The sequence below is a fragment of the Mus caroli genome, chromosome 16 (genome assembly GCF_900094665.2).
Source record: "Mus caroli chromosome 16, CAROLI_EIJ_v1.1, whole genome shotgun sequence".
NCBI lineage: Eukaryota > Metazoa > Chordata > Mammalia > Rodentia > Muridae > Mus > Mus caroli.
This window is the reverse complement of record NC_034585.1, coordinates 5,191,947-5,211,532: the sequence shown is the minus strand read 5'-3', so window position 1 is coordinate 5,211,532 and position 19,586 is coordinate 5,191,947. Positions and strand designations below refer to the sequence as shown.

General features: G+C 47.7%; 1 protein-coding gene across 1 annotated transcript; it reads right to left on the bottom strand.

Moving 5' to 3' along the window:
- Window positions 1-132: 132 nt before the first annotated feature.
- Window positions 133-19,586, bottom strand: Pmm2 (phosphomannomutase 2). Its single transcript, XM_021184643.2, has 9 exons — window positions 19,471-19,586; window positions 15,364-15,475; window positions 12,723-12,799; window positions 11,909-12,000; window positions 9,545-9,644; window positions 9,335-9,410; window positions 6,786-6,901; window positions 1,957-2,094; window positions 133-1,105 (listed from the first exon to the last, which is right to left on the bottom strand). Exons 1-8 carry the CDS (start codon window positions 19,522-19,524, stop codon window positions 1,993-1,995), a joined length of 729 nt encoding a protein of 242 aa, XP_021040302.1. The 5' UTR covers window positions 19,525-19,586; the 3' UTR covers window positions 133-1,105; window positions 1,957-1,992.

Here is a 19,586-nt window from a genome sequence, read left to right as displayed (position 1 = left end):
TGCAATCCCTAGTTGGTAGGTCTGCACTCTTGACAGGTAGGCCAGAGTTTGCTTTGAGCCACAGCTGTTTAGCACAAGCCCTTAGACCTGGGCAGCCACACTGCCCCATCAGCAAGATCACACATGTTATGATTTGGCTACAATCATGTACTGCCTGGAGAGCAGAGGCCCTTTATTAGGTGGGAGAGTTGAATGAAGACAGTGGGGCAGGGGGTTTCTGTGACAGCCACTGTAGGAACTGGCAAGGCCTGGAGTCCACCTGGCACAATGGGAGACACTGGACCTGCAGGTAGAACACAGCCTCTGGGCTGGCTAGGAACTGCTACAGCCAGGCCAGCTAGGGGCTCCAGCATTACTGGAGCGAAGTGGAGAAAGCAGCTCTCAGAAGCCAAGTTCTCTGCCAACCTGGGGTAGACACCCTTTTGACACTGAGGGTTAAAGTGACCAGACTGAGAAGTGAGAGATGGTGCTGTCCCTTCAGTGGGCTTCACAGCACTGCCATAAAACCCAAGGATGCCACAGGGTGAGGACCTGGCATTCTGCTGTGGGTGTGGACAGAGTAGGGGCAGCCAAGGGTAGGGCAGTGGAGACACATGGTGGCTGGGCACTGGAAAGCTGCCTGGGAAGTGTTCTTGGAAGGCTTTCCTGAGCTTCGAGCTTCGGGAGGACACGTGCACTCTCCAAGAAGAGGCTGGAGAGCGCCCCTGCTGCTGTGGCCTTAGGTACTGGGTCTGCTACCTAGGTTGGTCAGCCTGGGGGTTAAAGAGGACTGCAATGAGGTGCTGCTTTGCTGGGTCCTCTGTCCTCCCCTCCTGCGGTGACAGGAAAGCAGTCTGGCTTTACGATATAGCAAATCGAGATGGCCAGCCAGGCCAGTGTAGGTGTAAACTGTGGGATCAGTTGTCACTTGGCCACACTGTGGTCTGCAGCTCACAGAGGGGAAGCTGGCTTGAAAACAGAAACATTAACCCTTTGACAGAATAGTGGTGCTACTTCCTGCCTCAGCCTCCACCACAGATTGCAGACGGAGCAAATCACAGAAGTCTTCAGTTCTATCCCAGATGGGTAACTCTGGATGGCTGCTCTCTTTCATCATCAGATGCCCCTGTTTGGTGGTAAGATATGGGTGTGAGCACTGAAGGTTGCAGGTTTTTATTAAACCTTAGCTGGTGTGGGTGCATGTAATCTGCATTTGTAAGGCAGAGGCAGAAAGACCCTGAGCTCAAGGTCGTCCACCTGGTCCACACAGCAGGGTCTGGGGCAGCCACAGCTACATAGTGAGACCATGTATTCAAAATAGAATCCTGGGCTGGAGAGATGGCTCAGTGGTTAAAAGCACCCTCTGTTCTTCCACAGGTCCTGAGTTCAATTCCCAGCAACCACATGGTGGCCCACTGATGGTATCTGTAATGAGATCTGATGCCCTCTTCTGGTGTGTCTGAAGACAGTGACAGTGTACTCAAATACATAAATAAATCTTAAAAAAAAAAAAGGAAGAGAAAAAGAATCCCCCCCAAACCCACCAGAATCCACACTTTAAATTCCCCAAAGCATAAGGGACCCAGGTATATTCTTGTTTTTCCCTCTATCATATGGTGGGAAACTTTCACAGAGCAGCATGTATCCTCTCAGCTTGCTCTTACACCATGGGTGGGGAGAAGCGTCAGGTAGGAGTTACTTCTGTCTCTGAGGTCCCTAAGTCGTAGGCTGGGACCCATGCGAGGCAAGCATCCCCAACACAGAGCCACCAATCTTTTTGTTTTGTTTGAGACATGGTCTCATTCTGCCTCAGCTTCCTGAGCGCAGATTACACACAGGAGCCACCACACCCAGCCACAGCCATCTCTGATAAACCCTCTCCCTTGGGGCTGCTGCTGGTACTGCATGAAGCTGTGGCTCACTGGCAAGCACAGTGAGCTGACCTCTGGCCCTAAGTGACCCCTGCCCCTGAGTGACCTTCCAGTGTTGTTGGTCAGGACGGCACTCCTCGGGTCAAGGGAAGAGCCCCTCACAGATCCTGCGTGTGTCTCCGGGTTCCGTCACTGTGTAGCCCACAGTTCTGGGGTCTGTGAAGATCTCATGGTCATTGCCACCCTGCAGAGAAACACAACAGAAGCAGTGGGCTAGGCTTTGTCTTGGTCTATGGCTACTGCAACCCCGACGCTCCCATCTTCACTTAAGGTTTCTTCACTTAATCTTCCCTTGGTTTCCAAGGCTGACATTTTAGTAGCAATGAGCAAGTTGTCTAACCTTCTTGTGAACCACAATCGAGCTCAGAAAAGGTAATTATGCACACGATCGTCATCAGGTTGCCTTTGTGAAGATCTGTCTAAGGCTCGTTTTTCTTGTGAAAAGACAGTAAATGACAGTATCTCACAGCTATCTTTGTGTCTTTGTGCCCACACTTCTGCAAGTCACAGGAGCGTTGGTGGGTAGGCAGCCTAGAGTGGGGCTGCTTATGCCCTGTGACAATGACCATGGCTGCTCAGTCTGCCCACCAACACTGGCCACACAGGAGAACTGAGCACATGAAGTGTGGCCAGTAAGAGAGGGGAAGTGAACTGAGTTTATTCAATTGTGTGGTATATGGGTTTATGCATGCATAGGCAGAGGTTGACTGGGTGTCTTTCTCAGCTGGTCTCCATCTTATTGAGACAGGTCTTTCACTGAACCAGCTAGATTACCTGGCTAGAGAGTCCTAGGATCTACTTGTCTCTGCCTCTCCAGTGGCCATAAACCATCTCCCCAGCTTTGAGCTTATTCTCTCATCATCATGAGCACCAGCATCAGCATCTTGAGGAAGTTAGGCTACATAACCAGGCTGGTCTCAAATTTAAGAGCTCTGCTTTAGCCTCCCTAGGGCTGGGATTACAGACACAGGCCACTGTCATGTGACTTTAATGACACTGCAGTGGCCCAGTAACAGTATCAGAGCAGACAGGAAGAAAGAAGGCAGGGTGGGGACTACAAAGTAGGCAGCAGTCTGAGTGAGTCCAGCAGCAGGTAGAGAGATCAGCACAGGAGTCTCAGAGGAAGTCTCAAGTGGGATGGGCTTCTGTAAGCACAGGACCTCTGTAGAAAGCACACAGCAGGCACTTGGAAGCATCCACTGCAAAACACACAGGGACTGACTTCATATCTCGCTTCAGCCCTTACCATCTGAGTGTCAGTCACTAAACCAATCCCTCTTACTCCTTTCAAAACTGGAAAGGGTAAGAGTTACTGCCCTAAACTTGCAGTCACCTTGGACTCTAAGAACAGCAAAATGTCCTGGTTGAATCACCCCAGGCAGTGACTGCCCACTGTGAGGCTGTGCTCGGAGCACCCCTCTCCTGAGCTGAAGCTGGCTGCACTTCCTTCTCTTTTGCAGACCTCCTCCTCCTCCCCATGTGATCTACTCTGCCTCTTTAGAGCAGGGGAATGGCTTTAAACTGACACAGCTCAGCTATAAACCAGAATACAAAAGAGAACAAGCTGTGTGTGTGTGCNTGTGTGAGAGAGTGAGAGAGTGAGTGAGAGAGAGAGAGACAGAGAAAGAGAGTGGGAGGAGGAATACGAGACAGAATCCCATTACTTAGCTCAGGTTGATTTCCAACATGCAATTCTCCAGTCTCTGCCTCCCAAGTGTTAGGATTATAGGAATATACCACCACACCTGGTTTCACTTAATAAAAACATGATTCAAAGCAGTGGTAATGCAAGAGGTAAACCGAGTAGCAAACCCTCCGAGTCCCATCAGCTTCATCGCATTTTCATCTGCGAAGTCCCAGCAAGGCGTCTAGATGGCATTCCCATACCACATGGGGCTGGGGTCGTGATCACAGAGAAGTCTGTTGTGTGAACATTCTAGGAGAATGGCTGTGCTGTTATTCTACCCTCAGAACAAGGCTGCTTTGCTTCAGAGCTGGCTGGCTTGGAGCACTGTCACACTGCCTTGGACTAGGTCTATTATCTGGTCAGAGAGCTACGTTGTTGTGAAAAACTCGACACGTTTAAGCAGATGTTTGAGCCGTCTCTCCAGCCCGTGATGTGACTCTTTTAAGGTCTACATTCAAAATGTTTTGAATCCAGTGAAATCAACCAAGGGTTGATCATAAACCATCATTAAGAAGGCTAAGAAAGGGCTGGAGAGATGGCTCAGCGGTCAAGAGCACTGACTGCTCTTCTGAAGGTCCTAAGTTCAATCCAGCAACCACATGGTGGCTCACAACCATCTGTAACAAGATCTGACTCCCTCTTCTGGAGTGTCTGAAGACAGCTACAGTGTACTTACATATAATAAATAAATAGCCGGGCGTGGTGGCGCACGCCTTTAATCCCAGCACTCGGGAGGCAGAGGCAGGCGGATTTCTGAGTTCGAGGCCAGCCTGGTCTACAAAGTGAGTGCCAGGACAGCCAGGGCTACACAGAGAAACCCTGTCTCGAAAAACAAAACAAAACAAAACAAAATAAATAAATAAATAAATAAATCTTTAAAAAAAAGGCTAAGAAAAAAAAAGAGAGAAAAAGAAAAAAAAAGAAGGCTAAGAAAATAAATAAGTAAACAAATAAATATGTAAACCCCCTAGATGGGCATGGTAGCTTACACCTTTTATTCTAGTCCTTGGGGGGCAGAGGCAGGTAGCTCTCTGAGTTTGAGGCCAGCCTGGTCTACAGAGTGAGTTCCAGGATAGCTAGGGCTACACTGAGAAACCCTGTCTTAGAATTTAAACAAACAAACAAACAAACAAACAAATAAAAGCAGCCAGAAATGGTGGCTCCCATCTGTAATCTGTGCACTAGAAGCTGAGGCAAGAGGATTACCATTTAGAAGCCAGTTTTGGCTACTGAATTAGAGCAAAAAACATACAGAAATAAAGATAACTCAGGCTAGGATCTGCACTGTTTTCATTGAGGATGTGGCAAAGAGTCCCCTCCCTGGAGACAGTCCATGGCATGCCAGTGCTCAGATCGCCAGTCTTTTGGATCTATACTCAGCAGTGGGATTCCTGGATCATAAGAGGTTCTATTTTTGGATTTTTGAAGACCACTCTATATAGTTGTCCATATTGGCTGTACCACTGTTCTGAGGTAAAGAGTCACTAATTTCTACCTTCTTTTGTGTGTGTCTATTAAAAATGGCCAGTCTAACAGTAGAATTGGCCCTCACTGTGACCTGGATATACATTCTTATGACCTGTGATTCAGATGTCAACCCTATGTGCTCAGGAGTCCACTGTGTGTCTTCAAACATGTTAAATCAGGTTCTTTATTTCTATTATCTTATATGTATGGGTGTTTTGCCTGTGTGTGTGTCTGTGCATCACTGTGTGCCTGATACCTACAGAGGACTGACAGAACAGGGCTTCTGATTCCCATGGAGCTGGTATTACAGACAGTTGTGAACCACCATATAGGTGCTGGGAACCAAACCCAGATCTGCTGGAAGAGCAGCCGGTGCTCCTTCCTGCTGAGCGTCTCTCCAGCCCTTACGTGGAGTTCTTACTTTGCTGCCGAGTTGCAGGAGCCTGGCACATTTGAACCGACAGACATATGGTTGGTGGAGTATTTGTTCCCTCACATTTCATAGGCTCTTTTGTTTTTTGTTTTGATTTTTTGAGACAGGGTCTATCTGTATAGCCCTGGCTGACCTGGAACTCACCGTGTGGATCAGGCTGGCCTTAAACAGATATCTGCCTGTCTCTGCCTCCCAAGTGCTGGGCCTGAGAGTGTGCACTGCCGCCCGACCACAGGCCGCCTTCTGCTGTGCTCTTCTTGCTGAGCAGCAGTAGTGGTTTTGCCCGGTCCAGGCCTGCTTGTTTATTTGGCTTCCGCTGCCCACGACAATGTCCAGAGGCTGCCGCCTATGTTTTCTAAGGGGGGCTGCCATGTCAGCTCACAGATAGACAACCAAACACAATGAGCCACAGGCTCACATTCACAGAGGCATTACTAACGGTGACTGAGAGAACAACATTCACAAGTCTGCCAAAGGATGGATTAAGTAAACTGCGTACCCATACAGTGCAGGATTATCTAGCCTTAAGAAAGGAAATTCTTATTGTTGTAGTGATAAATCTGGAGGATGTCACACTAAGTAAGATAATCCACTGTTACCAGGACCCTGCTGGAAGCAGACCTTGGACAGTGCTGATCCTGACAGGGTGAGCAGCCGTCAAAGGGACCAGAGCTCCACAGTTGCAGCATTTATGATGGATGCCCTACAGGGTTCACAACGGCTACCATGCCTGAACCAGGATCCTACAAAAAGGTGACATGGCCAGTGCAGGGTGAGAAGCTGACAAACACAACCGGGACTCAAGGCCAAGCACAGGCAGTAAGTAGCTGGTTCTGAAGCACCTCTCAGGCCTTGGGTCGTGGTCGTAGGCAGCTGTGCAGGGAGAGCCTCAGATGCTGCAGAGTGGCTCTGGGGAAACGACGGCACTCAGACCTCACCTATGCTGGACTGGGCTTTCTGCAGTGGTCTCACTGTGGCCTGCAGCACTCCAGGTGACACTCTAGGCAGATGTTCACTTCAGTTATCCCGACTAACAGTGTGCATCAGACTCAGATAATGCCCCACCTTCCCATGTTTGTGACCCTAGCGTGCATTTACTATGGACACAGGAGGGAGGGTAGAGCAGAATCATACAGCAGCAGTAGTGAAGATACTTAAGGCAAAGGACACACTGATGACCATCTACAGTCCTTGCTCCTACTGGGCAGGACCTCAAAGCTCTGAGGGGAGGGAGGCCATCAGGTAGGATGCAAGATGGCAAAACAGCATAGGAGACCTTCCTATTTACCGGCATAGTCTTGTCTCCAAAGAAATAAATGGTCTTATAGCCAGCATGTTCCAGGTGTCTCAGGCAATACCGCTTGTCCCATCCTTCAGGAAAGACGTCGATGCTGATTTGGCCACCTGCAGGATGGGGAGGAGACAGGGCTCAGCAGGGCTGGGGGTGCGGCTTGCCTGGGGCTCCTGAGCATCAGCCCCAGCACAGCCTGGGAGAGGAGGGAGAGAGACTAACACCTTTGGAGAAGGACGCAGCTTGTCTCTTTCATATCCTTGCTCACCACTCCCTGTCAGTTCATGAACAGGTCCTCTGCTGCTTTCCCCGTGGCATCTCACCTGGGTCTAAGAGCAGCCATCTCTCTTAATGCTTTCCCGAAGAAGAGGCTTAAGTAAGAGTTTGCAATGGCTTCCCTTTCCCCAGCAGACCTGTCTGGCATTTTAATACCCTAAGTCAGGCATGGTAGTTCATACCTAACACCACAGCATTCACAAAGCTGAGACAGGAGGATTATGATGAATTCAAGGTCAGCCTGGACTTCATGTGAATTCCAGGCTAGCCTGGGCTACACAGTGAAAACCTTTTGAAAAAAACAAACAAAAAAAGCAAACCTAACTAAACCAAACCACTATTGGTGGAAAATAGCAAAAGCAGGCTGTATGAGCGCAGCCTGTACACAACAGGTCTGTCACATGCAAGATAGCTTATAGGCAGTTAGCCCCTATTTTCCCCCCTTTCCTCTCCTCTCCTCTTTCCTTTTTCCTTTGCTTTGCTTTCCTTTCCTTCCCTCATTCATTCATTCATTCATTCATTCACGTGCATGGGTGTTTTGCCTGCATGTATGTCTGTGTACCAATGCATGTCTAGTGCCAAGGAAACCCTGGAACTAGAGATACAGATGGTTGTGGGCTGTCATGCTGACCTTGGGAATTGAACATAGGTCTTATGAAAGAGCAGCAGTGCTCTTAACAAGCTCTTTAGCTGCTATGTAGGTACTTTCCACAGCAAAAACAAAACAAAACAACCAACCAAACAAAAACCCTAAAAACATTTTTCAAAGCTATCAGAAAAACATTTTCTCACAGTTCAGGAATAATTGAAAATCTCCCTGGTTGTGGTTCCTTTGCAAGGACAGTTTCCTACAGCTTGCACTCTCGTGTTAAAGCTGGCAAAGCCAGAGGACTTAAAAACAAGGCTGATAGTGTTACTAGGAGAAAGAACAGTGTTTGAAGCTTTTAACCAGCAAGGATACATGAGATGGCTCAGCGAGTGAAGGTGACTGCTGCCAAGTCTGATGTCCTGACCTCAGTCCCCTGGGACCCACATGATGGGAGGAGAGAACTGACTTCTACATGTGCTGTGGTCTGTGTGTTCCCCACAACAATCCAAACAGAGTCATCCAATTTAACTAGCATCACTTATCAAGTGCTAAGTCAGGGGCCACGTTTCAGACACAACTCTGACCAGAGTCAGCGCCGGCTCAAGGCTGGTCAACATAGGCTCTGTGAGCCTAAACACCTGTCTGTTCCTTTCTGAGCCTGATTCTTGCTCTTTCAAAGCCACCCACTAACTTCTGTGGTTCCTTGATGGTAACACAATGCGGGATTTCAAGACACCTTAGTCTCCATCTGAGAGGCTCTGTGCACCTCTCCTCTGGAGTTTCTGTCAGGCTTCTCTTCCACCTATAAGTGTGAAGACTTTACTGGTCACGCTCCAAGACACAGGAGACAAGAGCAGAGGGCTGCAGATGTAGAACCAGACCCAAAAGCACAAAACCCACTTCCAGTTTAGGGATGTCCTGCTGAGGCTGCTTGCCTACAGTCTACTGGCTGCTGTGTAACTGTGGCACAAGTGGAGAAAGTAAAAAAAAAAAATCTACATCAAGATTAACAAATCGGGGCTGGAGACCTGGCTCACGGGTTAAAAGCACTGGCTACTCTGTAGAGGGTCAGGGCTCAGGCTATCACTCACACAGCGGTTCTAGGGCGTCCCACATCCTCTGCTGGCCCCCTTGGGCATGCACATGATCCTCACACATACGTGCAGGCAAAAACTCATAAAATAAATAAAGCTTTAAAAGAGAGAGATTAACAAATGAAAGAAGACAGTTGCAGAGGAAGACTGGAAGCTCTTCCTTATCCTGACATAACAAACAAACCACCCTGTGAACAAAGCCCACCTAATACAAAAAGAGGGAGGGGTTATAAAAGAGCATGCTGTCCCTGGCTGGATGCTCACCACCCACTTCCACTCTGGGGCACCTTTTCCTTTCTTAGTAACTTGTCTATTTTTACTCCATATCTAACTCTGAAAGCACGGTTTTCCCACCTCTCCTCCTGGTGGCTACTGGGATCTTCACCTAACCTGTATTGTTTTTCTCTTAAACTAATAAAATCGTTCATGATTCCCTCTGAGTCTTCTAATGTCTTTTATTAGTGAGACTGTGAGTTCCCATATGGGAACTTCAGTTACCATCCCATGCACCATTCCCCTAAGCATCCAGCAGCCCTCACATGCTCCAGGAGCACCGGGACCAAAGCCTGCCTGGGTGTGCGCCATACCTATGGAGAATGTGAGGCCTTTCCCTGCAAATTCCTTCCTCAGGTCTGCTACGAACTTTTGTCGTATATGTTCTTTCTGAGAGAAACAAACAAACAAAAAGACAGCAATTATCCATTGTATCGCAGTATAGAAGCATTTTAAAAGACTGCCCACAGGCTATACGGTTTCTCAAAGCTGGCCATTTCTCCCACATACATCTGAGAACTTACTTTATCGAGTTCGTAGAATTCAATTCGTTCTTCTTGGCTGCAGCTTCTTCCAATAGGGGACACATTCAACATGCCATTTCGGAATTCAATGAAAGTTCCCCTGGGGAGGAGAATGGGACAAGGGGTGCCCCCAAATATAAAACACCTTATTTATTTGGGCAACATCACATTCTAGACAGCATGAGTATGTGACATCATGGAAGCTTTGAGCCACACAGTACTACAGACTTAAATCGTGGATCATCTAAATTGAGCTGAACTGAGACTTGGCTTGGATGAAAAATGGAATCCTCGTTCAGATCTTTAAAATGCGTGTATACACGTACGCACATAAATATGTGTGAATGCACACTGGAAGCAGCGTCCACCGTGGGCGTCTTCATGGCTTGCTCTCCACTTGATTTTGAAGACAGCCTCTCAGTGAGCCTGGAGCTCACCAATCAGCTTCAAGGCCTGATCAGCAGGCCCAGAGATGCACCTGTCCTCTGCCTCCTCAGCTCCAGCTACCAGCAGGCACTACCAGATCCAGCTTTTTTGAGGGTGGTAGGGATCAAAATCAGGTCCTCAATCTTGAACAGAAAATGTTTTATTGATTGCACTAATCTCCCAGCTGTGGTAGAACAGAAATGGCCCCCACAGACTCGTGTTTGAACGCTTAGTCACCAGGGAGTAGCATTATTGGAGATGCAGCCTTGTTGGAGGAAGTATCATAGGTGGTGGGCTTGGAGGTTGCTGATGCTCAAGCCAGGCCCAGTATAACCATCTCTTCCTGTGGATCCAGATGTAGAACTCTCTCAGCTACTTCTCCAGTACCATGATGACAATGGAACAAACCTCTGAACTAGCAGGCAGCCCCAATCAATGTTGTCCTTTATAAGAGTTGCTATGGCCCTGGTGTCTCTTCATAGCAACAGAAATCCAAACTAAGACACCAGCCCTATCTCTTTTTTTTTTGAGCAACATGTAGAGATGTAGTAAAGAAGTCCCAAGAGTGGGGAGGACCGTAGGGAGGAACATCCCACTCCCCACTTTTTAGACAGTGTCTTATGTAACCTAGGCTGCCCTTGAACTTGCCATGCAGCTAGTGATGGATGATCTGGAGCCCCTGGTCCTCCTTCCTCTACCTCCCAAGTGTTGGGGTTACACCTTGAGGCACCATGTCTCACTAGTCATAACATTTGCTAAGATGATGGTTTGTACGTATAGTCTAGGGAGCCAGGCTGTGTCACTAATCACCGCACATGCCTCACCGTTTCTGCCACACCTGTCGTAGAGCATCTAATGGTAACAAGGGCTGGAAAGGAGCCCGGCTCAAAGGCACTTGCTCTTTAGAGTCTCAAATCTGCTCCTAGGGCATCTGGTTTGCTAGTGAGCTCTTGAACAGACTGATGTCATGAAGAGAGGACACTGACAGGCTCTGAGATTATGCTCCAGGCAGTCTCACTAATGGCTCAGGAATCCTGATGTATTCAGAGGCAGACTGCTCATTCAGGCTTGCCATCATGATCACAGAAAATGGAGCTGAACAACACGTTTCAGTTATTCCAGGGAAGATGGCTAGACACTTCTTAAAAAATTATATCTTTAGTTTTAGATCTAAAATAATAATAATAAAATACATATATATTGTGAGGAGCGGGTAGGATAAGCATGTATGCAGGTCAGAGGACAGTTTGTTTTGGGGTGTCCTGCTCTGCCACTCTCTGCTTTAGTCCCTTGAGACAAGGTCTTCGGATGACCCTGGCTTTATGGAGGGCCTGTGAGCCCCAGTGGCCCTGACTCCGTCCTCCTCAGTGCTTAGATTGCAGTGTACACGGAGGCCTGGGGGTGTGCACTGAGCTTTCCGTGCTTGCACAGCCAGCTCTTCCTCACCTGCCAGCTGTGTAACATGGACTTCAAGCACCACAAGCAAACACACTTGGTTCTGTATTCATCCAGCTTTAGACTTTCAAACTGTAAGCTTCCGATGCTTTTTAAAAATTATGTGTGTACGTGTCTTTTACAAATGTGTATGTAGCCGGGCAGTGGTGACGCACGCCTTGAATCCCAACACTTGGGAGGCAGGCAGGTGAATTTCTGAGTTCGAGGCCAGCTTGGTCTACAGAGTGAACTCCAGGACAGCCAGGGCTATACAGAGAAACCCTGTCTCAAAACAAACAAACAAACAAACAAACAAACAAACAACCCAAAAAGCCAAAACCAATGTATGTGTACGTATGTTGTGTGTGTAAGTTGTGCATGTAACATATGTAATGTATTTGTGCATGTGCACAGCTAGCATTCGAGAGCTTTCACTACCACTCTCCACCTATGAGTCCACTGCTCAGTATTCTAGAAGAGCCTCTCTGTGAAGGGTGAACTCACCTTTTCTTAGGGAGTTTAATGTTTGCAATGTAGCTCAGACAGTAGTTGATCAGGTCTTGGATCACATCCTCCCCCAGATGCCCTTGAATATTCTAGGCAAACAAAGCATGAGTTATTTGATACAACAGGAAGTACTTTCGAACGGATCATGGCACATGCAGCTATCCTGCTAACACTGCAGAAGTCACCGGCTGACCCAGCAGGGACAATGACACACCCTGATGTCCTTTCACCTCGTTCTCTTGTCTGCTGGTGAGAAACATTAGGTAAAACACTGTGCCTCAGTCAGAGGCTGCTTCTGCTTCTGCACTCAGGAACCTGGAGCTCTTTCACACGCTCCTCGGAAGGGCCAGAGAGCTCAGTGCAATGGCTCTTAGTGCTAAGTACAGCTTCTCTTTCACAGCTCCTGTCTGGGTGAGTGGCCTGCTCTAGCTCTGGCTATTGTATTAGGCACGCTGGACTCCAGCAGCTTTAAAAGGCCATTATAAAGGAGCAGTCACTATCTGGAACAAGCAACAGCTGCACAGGCAAAATTCAAATTTAACAAAGAACACACTGTGAAGATTCCCTCCCTCCTGCCCTCAGCTCCCCAGCGTGTGCCCAGAGGCAATCCATCCTTATCTCACACAGTGTGGTCTTCTATGATCCGTTTACGTTATTCTTTATAAACGGGGACTCTCATTAACCTGCCCAGGTTGGTCTTGAACTCACTTTCTAGTCCAGGTACCTAAGATGACTGGCTGTCCCAGCAGGGCTGGCTTACTTATGACACAGTAGTAGTGATCCAGAATGGGCTGCATACGTAAAAACTTACCTGCTTACACAATAGCTTCCCATCTTTGTACGCTACCAAGCCATTCTCTGGGAACACATAATCGTATTTCTCAACCACTACAACCAAAACAAGATAAAACTGAGGGTGCATTGAATGGAAACCTGCCTTTCTCTTCCTCCCTCAACACCCACCACCAAGGAAGGACCTGGCTAAGCACCTGTGGGCTGTGGCAGCCCTTCTCTTCCAGAGGCTGGGGACTGCCACAGCAGCTTTGGCTGTGAGCCTGAGGGATGACAAATGAGCTGCGGGTGGACCCTGCCCCCAGCCTGTAGGGTAAGATGCTGGCCCACGCCTGCTTCCAACTGCCATGAATCCGCACCAGGAACAAAGTGGAAAGGACACAACCACACTCTGCTCTCAGGTGTGCCAGAGCAGAACTGTTCGGCTCCATTTGGTTTTTTTGTTTTTGTTTTTGTTTTTTTAATATTTATTATCTTTGGCTAGGCCATGGTGGGGCCTTTAATCCCAGCACTCAAGAGGCAAAAGCAGTTGAATCTCTGAGTTCGAGGTCAGCCTGGGGTACACAGAGAAACAAACAAAAACCAAATACATTCCCATATTTTGTGTGTATGTGTGCATTTGGCACGTACACATCATGGTGTGGAGGCGGGGTTGGTTCTCTCCTTCTACGCGGGTTCTAAGGACTGAACTTTTGTTGTTCATTGCTTTTACCCACTGAGCAATCTCCCAGACCCCAAAATATTTGTTTTAATAAAAAATAAAAATTTAAATACTGCTTTAAAAGATGATTCTTACACTCATTTAGACTGGAAGACTAGCATATAACCCACAAAAGATCTGCCTGCTACTGCTTCCCCAGTGCTGGATTAAAGGCACGTGCTCTCGTGCCTGCTTGCTTGTTTTTGAGACAGGCCCTCAAGAAGCCCATGCTGGCCTGGATCTCATTATACAGTCTTGCATGCCCTCAGGCCCACGGCAAGTCCCCAGAGTGCTAAGGTTACAGGCGTGTCCACTGCCCCTGTTGGAGTTGATGCAAGGTGAGCTCTCAACTGGCTTCTAGGTGAATGTTAACTCTTGATATATCCTCCCTGAAACAGAGTTCTGCTACAGTGACAGAAAACCTCTCAGAGCATGTTGTTAACTACAGCACTGGAGGCAGGGATGGCAAACACCTCTGTGACAGGATTTCTTGGGCTGAATATGCCTCTTAATGTTGCTGTTAGTGTTTCTAAAGTGAGCACCTCTGAGGAAGATGAAGTGGCATGTGTCCTGCAGATGCAGAGACGGCTTCCCAGTGATCTGATCTGACCCACAGACTTGCACTTTCAGACAAGACATGCTGAGTCCCAACCATGGCAATGTGATCCCCAGGACACAACTGGCAATGTCTGGAGACAGTGTGAGCTGTTACACTGGCTGACTCTGTGTGTGTGTGTGTGTGTGTGTGTGTGTGTGTGTGTGTGCACTCTACTGGCACCTAGTGGAGAGGCCAGAGATGGCCCTAAGCCTGCTACAATGAACTATCCTGCCTAATGTGTCCTTAGTACCTGACCCTGGGACAACAGTGAGGTTTCTGTCTGTTTTAAACTCATGTCAGTTTTTAAAGGGAAAAAAAATGTATTCTATGTGTATGAGTGGTTTATCTGCATGTATGTGTGTGCACCTTATGAGACTGGAATTACAGATAGTTGTGAGCTGCCATGTGGGTCCTCCATAGGAGCAGCAAGTGCTGTTAACTGCTAAGCCATCTCTCCAGCCTTGGCTTTTTTAGCTTTCTGAAGACAGGGTTTCACTCTGTATTCCCGTCTGACCTCAAACTCCAGACTCCCTTGTCTCAGCTGCCCAGGTGCCTGGTTCACAGACATTCCACACTACAACAGGTAGTGAAGAACTCTGTTTGTCAATCTCTCTGCTCACTGCTTCTCACAGACCAGCTACCCCAGAGATCCTGGGAAAACAGAGATTAAGAACAGTCTGCAACATAGACTTAAGTTTAGTCTTTAAGACAGTGCTCTACCAGCAGGGTCAGGCCCCAGAATTTTGGGAGGAGATACTTGCGAAAACATGATATCCAGGTCTTAGAGACCCGCTGTTTCACCATCTCCAAGAAAGAGGCCGGAAGACTCTCCAGCCGATGCCTGTCACTGCGGCACCACCCGGGACGTGGAGACAGGAGGTGAGTTTGAGCCCAGGCTGGGCTACAGAATTAGACCCTAGCTCAAAGGTTCTCTAGCTTGCCAGTCCTGTGTGTGAAGACTGGTGCTATGGGAATCTAGTGCCTCTCATGACTAGGGAGCCCTGGAATACATCGGGTCAGAGCAACAGGGACAATGTACTGAGACCAGAGGTATCTCCTTATCTGAGTTGGGGGGGGGGGGACAGCCAGGAAGTGGGGCCTGGGCTGAAGTGACAGAGAAGTGACAAGGTTCTGCAAGCACAGACACAGGCATGCACACACGGCAGGGTGAGTCTATCTGTACACCTGAGGGAAGGGTCTGTCAGAGATCACAGAACTTACTTTTATATGACTAAAGCAAAGGCCAAATAAGGGCAAAGAAAATGTTTCCCCGAGGAGGCAGAAAGTGTGCTACGTGGGTGATGGTGGCAGATCTCAGTAGCCTCAGTATTAGTTGTGGGCCGGGGTACAGTCAGCACTTACCATCACTTCCCAGTTGCTCTTGCAGTTTCTCAAAATCTGACCCACCTACCACTCCAATTTTGGTCTTCTGCCTCAATTTTTGTAGAAAGCCATCCATTTCTTCTGTAATTTTCTACATATCAGGAAGGAAGACAGGAAGATTTTGAGTCACATAATCAAATGAAAACTGCAAAGTAATCCAGCCTACCCTGAATCAGCAAGCTAATTTGCCTTACACAAGCCCAGCGGTATTACTAGGCCTGTAGAAAATTTAAATATTTAGTTATTATTTGGGGCTATTAACCTTTTTTGTTTTTTTTTTTTTTTCCTTTCCCCACTTTTTTGTGTGTTCGTTTTGAGTTTGGGTTGTGATATACTGCCTGGGCTAACCTTGAACTCCTGGCTAAAGAACACCCCCATCTTGGCCTACAAAGAGCCAGTACTGCACGTGTAGCAGTACCACGTTCCTTTGGTCCAGGTACCTGTCAATCTGTTATCCCTCTGTTCCCACATGAGCAGATAATGTATGGTTATGGAGTTATTCTGTCCTGGGTTATGACTTGCTTTTTTATTCTGTGTTGTGGTGACCTTTTTATACATAGATTTAGCTTATTCTTTTTTGTTGGTTTTCTTTGAATATATGTCTGTATACCACATGCATGCAGTTGCCTGAGGGCAGAAGTGGGCACCAGATCATCTGGAACCAGAGTTACATATGGTTGTAGCTACTTTGTGGATGCTGGGTCCTCTGGAAGAGCAGCCAGTACTTTTAACCACAGCACCATCTCTCCAGCCCCATAATCGTTTGGTTTTTAAAGGTGTCACAAGCCTACAATACCGGTATTTGGGAAATGGGAGCAGGAAGATCAGGAATTCAAGGCCTACTTGGATTTCCTAAAAGTGTCTTTTAACAGACAAACAAACAACTAGGGGTCTCTCAATTCACAGGACAATTTCCTTAGCTCTGTGCCCACCTGAGCTCTTTCTGTAGCTTTTTTCTCAGCTTAAATATCGCCAAAGTGAAGAGGCTGTGAAAATACCTTTGATGCTCATGCTCACCAGCTGATTTCAAAAGTGAAACAGACAACCAATCCTTGTGCTGAGAATTATAAAACAATATAATGAGCAGGTTAACACCTGAAAGACGGAATTGAGGTGAAAGAAAAAGAATAACGGAAGGTATTTCAGAGGTGGCAACAGCTGTGGATTCCAGGAGGCATCAAACAGACCTGTGTGCCATTAGACCAATAACTAAGTACTACTGGAGCAGAACACTGACGGTCTATGTCAGTGTTCCTGTGGCTTCTGTCCCACAGAGACTATGTGGCCTGCAAACCTCAACATCATGACTCTCTGGGCCTGGGGGCTAGCTTAGCAGGAGTGCTTTCCTAGCTTGTTCAAGGTGTTGGGCTCGATCTCCACAACCAACAAATAAAGGTGTGTGCGTGCGTGCGTGCGTGCGTGTGTGTGTGTGTGTGTGTGTGTGTGTGCGCGTGTGTGCGTGTGTGTGTGCTTCTGCCTTGTACAGAAGAGTATGCCAACCCTGCACTATGGTAATGGAATACTAGTGAGATGATGACACTGAGCATGAAGGGCGGTACCCTTGACCTTCATGCTGAGAGGAAAGGGGTGAAGTAGCTCAGTGACCCTGGTTTAAAGTCACTCAGCAAGAGCAAACACACAGTGACAGGGACTGGGCTTCTCTGCTCACTATTTTTGTCAATGATCTCTCTGTGAGATTTTCCAGGATGCCACAGTTGGACAATGATTCATGAAGCTGTTAGGGCCTGAATCCATTTGTCTTCTTTTGTTCTGAATCTTATCTCAAGTTAAAGGGTAGGGAAGAAAGCACCCAGGAAGACAGATTTCTATACAAACAGGGAAATGTGCAAACCTCTGAGTCCGTGCTAGTCACGTGGAGCCCACAGAGGCCATATCCAGTTACAACAACCACAATAAAAGATAACCCGTTCTTCCTCTTCCAGATTGCACTGTGATTAGTGATGTTTGACAACGCACACAGATGGAGACAGGGAAGGCTGATGATACACAGATCTGTTGCTAGAATATTTTAATTGCAGAACCCAACATACAGGAAACTTCTCTTCTAAATTAGTTTTCTCTTATTGTTCCAATTGCTTGTGATCACTGCCCGCATAGTGTTCCAAGGGCTGAAAGCACATCTGGATCACCTGGCTCCTTCTCTATCTTATACTTCATGTCCATCTACTGCCATTTAACTAGGGACACAGAAGCACTTTTCCAGTAGCTTATCTAGTACCTGGAGTGGTCTCCACCCTTACACAGGAAAAGGAAATGACAAACAAGACAGTCAACAGTGCCCGGGAGCTCAGGTCCTTGAACCACAGCTGCTGTAAGAAGCGGAGGTGCCAAGTCTTACTAGTTTCATTTCAATTTCCTTATGTTAGAATGGTAGTAGCTGGACAGTAAATGCCTTTATTCCCAGCACTCAGAAGGCAGAGGCAGGGGGATCTCCATGAGTTCGAGGCCAGCCTGGTCTACAGAGATAATTCAAGGACAGGCAAAGCTACACCAAGAATCCCTGCCTTGAAAAAACAAAAAACCAGCAGGGCAGTGGTGGCACACGCCTTTAATCCCAGCACTTGGGAGGCAGAGGCAGGTGGATTTCTGAGTTTGAGGCCAGCCTGGTCTACAGAGTGAGTTCCAGGACAGCCAGGGCTACACAGAGAAACCCTGTCTCGAAAAAACAAAACACAAACAAACAAAGATCTATTCCACAGGAAGGAACTAGTGCCTGGTACAGTACTTGGTCAAAAGCTATGACTCAGGAGCTCACAGGCACTATGGGGAAACCTACTAGTGTTCTTTTTGTTAAATGGAAATCTTGTCAAATTGCCTTCTAAATATTTATGTTTATATCCATAGATTAATGTCGCTCTCAACCCTGGTAAGAAAAGTTTCTCTTTGTAGTGGGCAGTGGTCAATGCAGACTCATACCTGGTCAAAGTGCTAAGAATAAGTGCCCTTTATCAACCCTGTCAAGGCTCAGGGGACAGAAAGAATGTAAGAGCCAGAGGATGGGGAGGAGTGTGGTGAATGAAATGCTGTCTTCTGGACAATATATGGCTGTTGCCTGCATGAATTCAGCAACTGTGGTTCCCTGCACAAGATCAAGTCAGTTAACATTTCAGCATGGGTGATATGTTGCCTATCACTTGGGGTGTGTTTGTGTGTAGCACTAACTGGACTTAGTGAGGTATTAAAATAAAAATTTTAAAAAGGACATGAAAATGGAAGAGGGATGTGTGAGTAGGTGTTCCCCAGAGGGAGCACAGGAAGGTTGGGGGTGAATATGATCAGATACACTGTACACATGTAATTGCAAAGGAATAAAAAAATTAAAAAGGTAAGACTCACATATCTAAGGTTACACACACTTAACATGGGCTTCTGGAACAGTCCATGAAATCTAAAAGGAGTGGGGCAGAGACACCCAAGCTATTTAAGCCCAGTCTCAAGCTTGAATGATTTCTGCTCAATCACGAATTTGTGTATAGGAGGCAGAGAGAATGTCATCACCACAACGAAACCACACAAACTTATCTTTGGCCCTAACCTAAAATCTGTTAGTGGAAGAAAGTCCCATTGGGATCCTTGATTCTCTCAGCAAACAGCCTATTACTACCTGGGTCCCCATTGCTGCAGGGGCTCACTTTTGAGGCCTGATCTGGCGAGGAACTGTCATGAATTTCAGTGATCCTCACCAAAACACCCCAAGCAACAGGTAATACCCCAGTTAAAGTGGCTTCAAGGGCTCTGAGATAGATTTGCTGAAGGTCAGACGACTGAGAACCTGCCTTTGGTATACTAGAAGAGACAGCCAAAGGTGACAGGGCTGGGGAGGCGAAGCAGCAGGTCAGAGGGCCGAGGCTGGAGTTCAATCCAGGTCACCGGCCCCGAGGGCCCGAACTTTCTGACTCTGAACACGTTTCCTACTCGGAACGTTTTTGGGGGGCCCCTCTTCCTGCGCACCCCATCAGGACCCCGCTCAGGACTCGCGTCTCCTGGTTCCCGGACAGTCGTTACCGCGGTCTGGGGCAGCAAGGGCTCTGCTCCACCACCGCGAGCCTCCCGGGCGCCGCCTACCTGCCGCGGGGCAGTCAGGGTCCCATCCATGTCGAAGAGACAGAGAGTGGCCATTTCTCCAGTCAGAAGCCTCAACCGCACCAGGAACGGCACCCGGAACTCTACCCGGAACTTCC

Excerpts from the sequence above, each read along its gene's own strand:
- Pmm2 (XM_021184643.2), bottom strand. The coding sequence starts at position 19,524 with ATGGCCACTCTCTGTCTCTTCGACATGGATGGGACCCTGACTGCCCCG. Across the intron at positions 12,800-15,363 it reads AGAGCAACTGGGAAGTGATG|TGGTTGAGAAATACGATTAT; the intron begins GTAAGTGCTGAC and ends TTTTGGTTGTAG. Across the intron at positions 9,645-11,908 it reads ATTAAACTCCCTAAGAAAAG|GGGAACTTTCATTGAATTCC; the intron begins GTGAGTTCACCC and ends TCTCCTCCCCAG.